The sequence below is a fragment of the Punica granatum genome, chromosome 8, assembly GCF_007655135.1.
Source record: "Punica granatum isolate Tunisia-2019 chromosome 8, ASM765513v2, whole genome shotgun sequence".
Lineage (NCBI taxonomy): Eukaryota > Viridiplantae > Streptophyta > Magnoliopsida > Myrtales > Lythraceae > Punica > Punica granatum.
This window is the reverse complement of record NC_045134.1, coordinates 3,683,948-3,694,419: the sequence shown is the minus strand read 5'-3', so window position 1 is coordinate 3,694,419 and position 10,472 is coordinate 3,683,948. Positions and strand designations below refer to the sequence as shown.

General features: G+C 39.7%; 1 protein-coding gene and 1 pseudogene across 1 annotated transcript; one reads left to right on the top strand and one right to left on the bottom strand.

Annotated features, from left to right (window-relative positions):
• Positions 1-4,101: 4,101 nt before the first annotated feature.
• On the bottom strand, positions 4,102-5,408 carry LOC116189002 (annotated as a pseudogene).
• Positions 5,409-8,140: 2,732 nt separating this feature from the next.
• LOC116187361 (putative RING-H2 finger protein ATL69) lies at positions 8,141-9,325 on the top strand. The gene has a single exon (XM_031516019.1). It carries the CDS (start codon positions 8,235-8,237, stop codon positions 8,730-8,732), a length of 498 nt encoding a protein of 165 aa, XP_031371879.1. The 5' UTR covers positions 8,141-8,234; the 3' UTR covers positions 8,733-9,325.
• The last annotated feature ends 1,147 nt before the right edge of the window (positions 9,326-10,472 follow it).

The window sequence follows — 10,472 nt, the reverse complement described above, 5'->3', positions numbered from 1 at the left end:
ATCCGAAGGCTCAATGGATTCCGACTAATTCAGGATTGAGCCGAGTCACCCACTAAAGGGTAAATGAAATTGTTCCGGCGTCGATTTCTCCATTTACAATACTCGACTTCGATTCTTGTATTTTCCTATTATGAAAGAAATCTTCCATAATATAAACGCTTGAACTATATCATTTTAAAAAAAAAAAACTTGAACCAATCATTTAAGAGAATGTACTAGGATACATGAATACGTGTTATAATTCATAATTGATTATGGTCCAAAGAGTGTGTAATATAGTAGCACATGCTCTCGTTTGATTTTTCAATGGCTCCAGTTTAGATATTAAGTGGGACTCCATGCACTTTTATTAGCTATTATAATTCTTATTTCATTATATTAAGTCTATATGCATCCCTTGTAACCGAAATGAAAATGCAATGAGGAGGAATGATGTTTATTTTCTTGGGCGATAGCCCCGTTACTCTACACGAAAATATATGTATAGATTTACTTTCTTTATAACGTGGTGATGCAGTTGAAGCCGAGCCATTTACCGAGTCACAAGGAGAAAAATTCACCAGGCTTCGGACAGTCGGAGTATCCCAGTGGTTTCGGTATTAACTGTCCTGATGGAGCCATCCCGATCCAAAGGACCACAAAAGAAGATCTAATCCGAATAAAATCATCAGTATGACCTCCGAACTACGAACCTTTCAACCCTAGGGATCCAAACACTTACGTAAGTAAATCTCTGTTTTATCCCATGAACATAAATTTTTGTTTGTTTCTTATTTATTTTCCTAATTTAATTATGATTAGTTTTACTAATTAAAAATGTGATTTACAGCATGCAGTTGTGAAGTTCAAAAAGGCTGATCAACCATATTTGTCCGCTCAAGCAGATTTCGGCATCCGAAATCCGAAAGCAAACACCAGTGAGGTCAGTGGTGTTCAAGTTTGGATGTACGGCCGAGACGAACAAAATGGCGATTATATTAGTGCAGGCTGGACGATAAAATTAATCAATTTACCTCATAAGCTCGGTCATGATATTTCCAACGTTCAATTCATATATGTGATTTTTTATTATTATTCAATATCTTTATGGGTATACTTTAATTTCAAATGTTTCGTCTAGTTAAAGTGATGCGGATTTCTTATGAATAATAAGATCTTGAATCCACATTATGAATATATGTACATATATATACTTATGGGACAAATTATTTGCATGATTCTAATTGACATGCTATTTTTCGTGCCATCTCATTAATTTAAATTTATAAACTTTGAGAAATTAATTAAAATCGATTGATACTTTTTGTTATTAATTAGGTGCATGCAGATCTGTATGGAGATGATTTTACACACCTGACTGCCTTTTGGAAGGTAATTAAGTGCTTGCTTGTACCTCAGTAGAATATATTATACAAAGAAATTTCGAAATTCAGTTTAGTAATAATTATTCTAGAAAATGGCTTCGTTACTATGACACTCACACACAATATATTTAAAGTTTAAAAAAGATAAATCTTAATTTAGTTCTTAAATTAAATTTGATCTGTGATGACAGGGAGATGGCAGTGCGGGATGTGCTAATATGCAATGTCCAGGTTTTGAACAGACTTCTACGGATTGTCATCTAGGAGTAACCCTAAAGAACAAATCGAGTTATGGGGACCCCTTTTTAGTTTTAACGTTAAAATTTTTCTCGAGTAAGGGTTTTGACCTTTGTTCATTTCGTGATTATCATTCATCATGTTCTAGTTCACGACATAACAACAATCAAAATCATAGGATGATGTGACGGGAATTGGTGGTTGGCGACGGGAACCGATTTTTTACCCCAATCGGATACTGGCCCAAGGAATTGTTTTCCCAGTTCTGTGGGGGCGCGAGCTACATTGCCTACGGAGGCATCACAAAAGCCGTGCCAACTAGTGTCACCCCTCCGATGGGTTCGGGCATAGCAGATTGCGGCTTTTATCGCACTGCCTATGTGCGCGATGTCCAGTACAAAGTCGGTTCGGATCAAGTGAATAATCCCCATTGGTCCCAGACGGAAATCCATGTCGATTGCCCTGATGTATATACGGTGCAACATGGATCATGTGAGAAGCAGGGTCATCCGGATTTTGCCATCATGTACGGAGGGGCTGGTTGAGTTTGTTAAATTGATAAATAAATCAAACGCCCCTTCTACGGTTTGATTTTCAAGAATAAATAAATAAATATAGATATATTTTATAATGCCACTAGGGATTTTATGTATGGCCTTCTTATGATTGTCATAGGAAGAATTCTTGGTTCGGCCGATGAAATCAGACCATTCTTAAATCAATATGCAAACAAGGGTGAGAAGGAAATGAAAAGTTAGAGTTCCCTTTATTTAATTTGCTAATCTGTTATGTTTCATATGCAAACGTTTGAAATTATTAATACAAATACTTTTTTTAGTAAATACAGGTTGATATGAAATACGAAAAATTATCAAAATACAAATTAAGTCAATATCAAGATGTTATCTTGACCAACATAGGTTGGTTCAAACGGTTCGACGATTATTCCCCTTAACCAAGATCTTGGGTTCGTATCTTGTAAATGGAGAAAATTCAACAGAAACTCGCCCATGTACATTGTTTTTTTCAAATTTATGATTTCCTTATTTCTTGATTAAATGTGACTTGCTTATAATTATGTGACTAATCTTATATATAATATATAATTGTAAAACGGAGATGGATAATTAATGTCGTCACTCCAATTTTCGAACTCTCAGCTCCTCGTGGCCCGACCCTTTACATACCTCATGATATTAATCAAGCACTTTCATTTATTATGCAGTTAACATTTATTAACCCACCACATTAATTGAACCACCACATAAATGGAACATGAAAATTCTCAAAACGAAAAAAAAATGACATAAAATTAATTAATCCATCATATTAATTTATTCAATGCACAATATAATAAAATTATTATCGAATGATCTATATGATATATATATATATAGTCAAATAATAATCCCGCGCAATGCACAGGCGAAGCAGCTAGTATGAGCTAATATGGGTAGTTTCAGATTAATTTCCTTTCTTTGGATTGATATGGTTATCAATAGATGCCACATATTTCAGTGAATGATCTCGGGGCAACCACTTAATTAATGACCTGGACGCAACCATTTAATTGATGATGTCACTTCGATGAGGAACGCTCACAAAACATTCCTTACCCATGCTACACGAACTTTTTTTGGATGAGCATACTATGCGTATTTTTTCTGTTAAAATGGATGTCTATGCACTTAATATAATAAAATAGAAATTCTAATAGCTAATAAAGGGTTACGGACAGTCCCAGTAGGTATTGAACTTGAGATCTCTTCGTGATAACATAAGGTCCTCGGGGCGTGCACCACTCCAATGGGACTACTCGAAACTCAATGGGACTAAAAGGTTACCCGAAACTCTTGATTACCTCTGGGTAAATCAAAAGTTCTAAATTTCGTACTTATTGGGATTACCGATATCTCTTTTTTAACGACTATCATTTCTATTTCATTATACTTTAATAAATCCTGGTGAATTTTAAATGAGATTTTTTTTTTGGGAAACTTGAGAGATTATTGAGAGTTGATATTTTTCTATTTCCTGTATAATGTAATACTTGATGGTGACAAGCAATGCAAAGAGATATGAGTTCTAGTCGAGAGTGAGAGGGTATAATATTAGCCAAAAAAAAAAAGAGTGAGGGTTTAAGACTTAATTTTCTTTTTTAGAAAAAAATTATGGGGACATTATTGTCACAATTCCAAAAAATCGAGCGTTACAACAAGTGTCCGGGACTCGAACATGTGCTCTCCTCATTATGGGGTATAAGACTTAATTACTATAAGTTTAGGATTCTCTGATTAACTGTTGAATTAAACTGTTCGAATTCAAGTGGACAACCTATGGGAATTAATCTAATCTAATATGCCATTGACATCCGACAAGATAAAAATGAAACTTCTGATAATTGGGTTTCTGTATTAGGTTTGTGAATTAGTCTTTGTCATACATGGCCAGGGAAAAATAGGTTCAACAATACTAGAATTAAACTACTTTTGAGCTTGGGCCATTGATGGCCTGTCATATTTCTTTCAACCCATACACACAATTAACGATCACATGTGGTTGATTCATCGGAAGTTATGAAATCACTGATGGTACGAAGATTTTATGTTTTACTTAATGACATCTTCCTTATTCCGCGTGAGATACAAATTCGGACTTGCTCTACCTTACCCCGAACCTAAGCCCATACGGGCTTAACTTCTCGTCCGTGATACCCTGCAGACGTTCCTCCATAGGCGAAGTAAAACAGTTAACCCAATTGCCGACCTCGCCTTTCCGGAAGTAATACTTGTTCGCGAAAAGCGGCATGCAGCTCCCCGTCTTGTTCACGTCTAGCTCCTTAAGATTATCCAGACTGCACATTTTTACAATCTCTTCAATAGTCCCACTCTTCTCTTCTTCTTCGGAAAATGGGACCCCCATGAAGTCTGCAATCTTCTTTACGCTCCCGATGATGTCTTCCTTCATGTCCTCGTACTTCAGGAACAATACCTTATCGGGCTTCTCCAAGCTCTTCTTCCAGTAGCCGAGCATATGGGACCAGAATGGCCCAAAACCTTCAACCCCTCTGCAGATGTAGTCGAACAACTCCTCGATGAGCCAATCCCCTGTTCGTACCCCGGGGCCGAGCAGTGGCCAAGTAGTGCCACGATGAGACAATCGTATCGAGTGGGTTCTGGCATATGTAGATCACCTGCATGGCAAATTTGTCAAAAACGTACAAGGGAATAATAACTAACAATAGAACATGTAGTCATATGCGAAACATGGGATTTGGTATATTCTAACAACTTTACCCGACAATGTGAATGGTGGACAGAATCCGGCAACAATTCATATGGAAGATGGGTGGAGAAGAGCCGTGGGGCCGGAAAGCTGGTCAGGTCCGGGAGTTGTTCGGGATTGCGGTAGAGCTTGAACTTGAGGAAAGGGATGAGCTCACGGGGATTGGAGGAGAGCAAAGGGTGGTCAGGGTCAGAGGGGGCGGAAATGGCCTCGGCGAAGGGCGGAGAAGGCGAGGGCTTTGAGCCATGTAGTGCCAGACTTGGGCCTGGAGGCTAGGAGGATATCGGAGTCGCGAGCCGTGAATTGGGTCCGGACGGCGAAGAGGGCCGGCATGTCCTTTGTGGAGCACCAGAAGTTCTTGTAGAGGCAGACTGGGCCCAGCCACCCTTTCTCTCTGGGGAGGGCGGAGATCAGTTGCTCGAGCTGCTCCGGCTCTCCGAGCGGTTGATCCAAACGGCTTGGCACCATCGAGTTCACCGAGTAATCCGAGGAGGTGGCGGTTCGGTTCCAGAAGGTTTGGGCCACGGGGTTAAGGTTCGACCATCGCGAGTTGTATTTATGCACGTACATTCATACTCGTCCAAGGATTTGCATGCACATCTTTCAAGAGACAAGGGACCACAAAGGCGGAGACCAAATGTTTTCTTAAGGAAACATTATTTGATGGGGTCGGTTTGGAAAATTTAATCGTATATACACTTGAAATACATGTACGATACATATATATATATATATATTTATTATTTGGAAAATTACAAGTATTCACTTATACCTCAAGTAAATCATGTGAAAAGTTAGTAAATTACCTGAGAACATATAATTTACTATAAAAGATACGAGTAATTTACTTACATGTACCATACATTTCAGCCATATGTATTGTAGACCCTCTCGGTCGGTTTAGGTTAGGATTTCTCGAGGAGAAAACTCCAAACTGTGTCTAGTCTTACAATGGTTGGGCTATAAATCGGTGCTTTTATAAAATTGTCGCATATTACGTAAATTCCGTATTTCTTACTTCTTAGGACTGAAAATTCTGAAAAAAATCATATATATGCCAAGTAGAACTTGGGCCAAAATTATGTGATATAACTAGTCCCCGGCACGGCCCAAATATGGATTACACTAATTGCTCCCTTTCCCAGTCAATCATATCTACCCCATCACCAGAATTTCAAACATAACAATGAACATAATTAAAGCCTCCGTTCGCTATCCAGACCGTCATGGTTAATAAAACTTAGCCATCGAACGATAATATGGGGTGGATGTCGTGTGCGACTACTCAGACGAAAAGGTTACATACTTCATCCGCATTTAAAGCATTTATTTGTTTCAATACATCAAATCCGATTTCGATCTCTCGATTATCCAAAACTCTTTTCCACAAGTTTCTAATTTATTCCATAAGCTCATATGAAATTTTTTTTTTTTTAATATTTGCATCCATCCCTAGGGACATTACTTTCTCTATTAGTTCTTAATTTAGATCAAATATCTTATCTTATCTATTGCTAATATAATAAAATAAAATTCCTGAAGTTGTAACCGCTTTCCTAATTTCTATATAATATTATCTTGCAAAATTTTTGAAAATTGCAAAGTACTCCCCCATAAAAAATTTGCCAGAAAGCCCTCCTCTTCCACGATCCTCTTCCCTATTCAGTTTTTCCCCATACTGTGAGGTCAGTCACCAAAATCTTCAGTCGGACTCGGAGAAAACGAATCCTTCGTCTTTGCTCGGACCTCAGCTCTCCCCAGTGATTCCCCTAGCGCCTCTGCTTCCGACGTCTGCTCTGCCTCGGCTTGATGACATATCCTTCTTTACCCCAAATGTCATCGAGCCCTGCTAATGAATAATGTTGCCTTTGTATGTTCAGTCTATTAGTTATCAAATGCAAGTGTGTCCTCAAATCGACCCTGACCTCTGTCGTGAACAAAAGCATGTCGGAGCAGGTCTTAGAACATCTATACGAGGTTTCCTGTCTTATGTCGAGTCCGAGAAGGCGCGGTTGCTTTATGTAATCCTGAAGGGTGTAGAAGTCTCGAGGGGGCGTACTGTCGAGCCTATTAGTTTAGCCATGATTTTCTTATGGATTGGACGTTTTCATTACTATTAAGTGATGAGTTTGAAAGAGACAGGTTCCGGCTTTTGCTAGGCTACAACAAAAATCTGTGACGAAATCATATAAGAAAAGGAGCAGGCGTATGTTCCTCAATGATCAATCGAGTTATAATGTGCTCTTACCCTGTTTGTTCTTTGTTTTCTTTAACGATGAAATCGACTCATCTAAACCCAAATATTTTCTTTCCCGTAGAGCATGACATTACACCTCATGAGACTTTCAGTGTCGAAATAACAGAATGTACACACAATTAGACACATTGGAAACCAAAGTTTTCTATCGGTCGAGAGTTACAATACCAATCACGAGATCTTCAACTCCATATTAGTTCAAGATTGCTCATGCACTTGAGATTATTTTTCAAACAATTAAACTAGGTGAATATATGGATATATTAACATATTAGTTTCAAGAATTGGCTTATTATAAAAGTATAAACTTTTTCAAAAGAAAATAATTTTTGTAAATTTGTGCTTTTCCATTATCATTTAATTTCATAGGAAAGGAAATGGTCAACTCAATGGAGATTTAATATATTATCGCATATATGCTATTTATAAATACTAGCAATCACGCACGCGCGAATTGCTTTCGTGCTTGGGAGCAAACTTGAATATCGATTTAGTGTGCCTAGCAATTTATTTATGCATTTTTTTTCAAACTTGAAAAACTATTGATTGTGAAAGGAAATATTATAATAATTTGTACTTTTAATTCCATAATCGAGTTTGTTCTTAGGCTCTAAAACAACGATTTTGACTGCTAAACCGATATTCGAGTTTGCTCCCAAGCATGAAAGCAATCGCGCACGCATGAACAACATGCGTGAGGGCTAGTCCAAATAATAATCTGACCTTTTTTTTTTACATATAATAATTTATATTTTTTTATGAGATCACGAGATATGTTCAATTTATTAATTGAGACTTATTCTTGTTATGTTGTCAATTTGGTCATGACCATGAAAAAGTTTGGGTTAGACTCGAATCTTTATATTGCAAATAAAATTCACTCGCACGAAAACTCAATTTGCCACTCAATCACGACTTAGCTCGACAATTGGATCACTCCCCTTACAGTCACAGTCACGTATCTTTCCATTTTAATTTCGTCGCGCTGACTGCGGTGTACTTATGTAAGTCATCACCGCCCTGCCTCCCAGCCTCATTAACTCTCCCCAGCTCTCATTCACTCCCCTTCGCTCAGATCTCTGACGTCGTTCATGTCCACGGCTGACCCGCCAGTGTCCGCCCCCGGCGTCGGCCTCGGCTATGGCATAGCCATCGCCGTCAGCATCCTCGTCCTCATCTCCACCATCATGCTTGCCTCCTACGCCTGCGTCCGCGTCAAGTCCTCGGCCCTCCGCACCGGCCCCTCCCCCATCCGTGATGACACCGCATCCTCAGGGAATCTCCCGCCAGAGGTGGTGGTGGTGGGCCTCGACGGGTCCGTCATCGAGTCGTACCCGAAGATTGTGCTGGGAGAGAGCAAGCGTCTGCCGAAGCCCAACAACGGCCTCTGCTCGATATGCCTGTCAGACTACAAACCACGGGACACGGTACGGTGCGTCCCGGAGTGCAACCACTGCTTCCATGCGGAGTGCGTCGACGCGTGGCTCCGGATGAGCGGGACATGTCCTATGTGCCGGAGCTCCCCAGCTCCGACGCCGGTTGCCACCCCCTTGTCGGAGCTGGTCCCCCTCGCGTTCCACCCCAGGTGATGAATGGTGCGGTGCGGTTGATGTTATTATCTTTTACCATTTTTTTTTTCCTTTTTGGTATAAAGAGACCATAAGGATTAGTGAAGTTGCTCATTTTTCAGGTGGAAAAGTATATTTCACATGCTTGACAAAATACTATTTGCCCTAACTAATTGAGCTACTCGACGAAATCGTTTCGCGTCAATTGATATGAAGCTCCAATTATTTTCCCGATCAAGGAATGATTGAACTGACAGAAGTTAGCCCGTATAATAACGCATCATCAGTCGAGCAGTCTCCCGATATCGGCCTTCATGTATGTGACTGCAAACTTCTACTTCTATAGTGTGATGTAATGCTAATTCCAATTTGATCAAAGGGCTCCTATGACCTATCAAGCTATGCAGGACATCTCCAAATGCCGGGTGCGAACACAAATAGATTCTCTTTTTATTTTTTATTTTTTATTTTCCTTTTTTTGAGTAAATAGATTCATGTTGTAGAAAGATCTGTTAGACTTTAATGCCTTGGACACATGTACAGAAAAAGTCAGACTCCTCGAGATCAACGCCCCATTAACATAATCCCTTATTGATGGTTGCTTGGTAAATGTCCATTTGTATGTGGACATGGGAAAGTGGAACCATTTCTCGCGTACCTAAGATGTCAAATTTTGTCCCCTTTAGTACCCTTTTTGGGGCCATGACTTGAGGGTTGTTTCAAAATCAGCCCTAATGGAACTTTTTACATCACTTTCCAATTCACGTAGAAGCTAATTAAATTTGTTCACACCTATTTACCAAAAGGGAAAAAGAGAAATAGATGCATTCCCATGTCATGATTACTTGGTGCATAAAGTTCTTAAGTCACTTCCAAAGATTGCTACTGAAATCCGAAAAAAGTACGGCTCCTTAACCTTCCCTGCGAAGTTTGTTCTCAGGAAAGTCCGAATCCGCTTTGTATTAACACATCACCTTTCCGGCAATTTTACGACCTCGAGTATTTTTTGGATCCATTATAAGGGAGTCGGGGTAATCCGATACTTATGCGATTTAATGTCGTCCTCTCTTCGAACGTATGTAAGCTTGGCTAGGCTGGATATAGTGGAGTAGATTACGGATGTGGAGGGGAGGAAGGAGAAACAAAGAAATGGAACCTATGCCCAATAAGCAATTCAAAATGGTCCACTTGATGGAATACAAACAACAACAAAAACCAAGGTACAGAAAATTCGGTTGTTGGCCGTGGTGCGCCGACGAAGCCCCCGCACTGAAGAGAAATTGCATTAATCGTAATTAATTAATTAAATTAATTGATTAGCTAATCGGATTAATCAACGGGATCGAGTGACCTCGTCCACTTGAACGCACAAATCCTGTACTTGACTGGCGATTGTGACAGTCGAGTCGACTTACAGCTTGACACCAACCAATCCTCCTTTTTATTTAATTATCACGGGCCTCTCTAATCTCATTAAAGTAATTAATGAGCGCCCCGTTAATCTTCCTTGCCGTGCAACTTTGAAATAGATCGTAAAAGAGGTCCATTCCACACTGCGGCACCATCTGTCATTCGACTTTGAGCGTGTCGGAGCTGCTTCGACACCCGACTCCACCTCCCGAGACTTGCTGCACAAAATAAGGACCGTGTACCTGTACCTGCAAGTTGCATGGTAGTCACTTATTCAGTAACCGTGACGAAGAGTGTGACCTCCAATCCCTGGTTGACCCGGGTTTTTCCCTTCACCGTCCTTGTTTCAGT

Bases quoted from the DNA above. Each gene is read 5' to 3' on its own strand.
- LOC116187361 (XM_031516019.1), top strand. From the start codon at position 8,235: ATGTCCACGGCTGACCCGCCAGTGTCCGCCCCCGGCGTCGGCCTCGGC.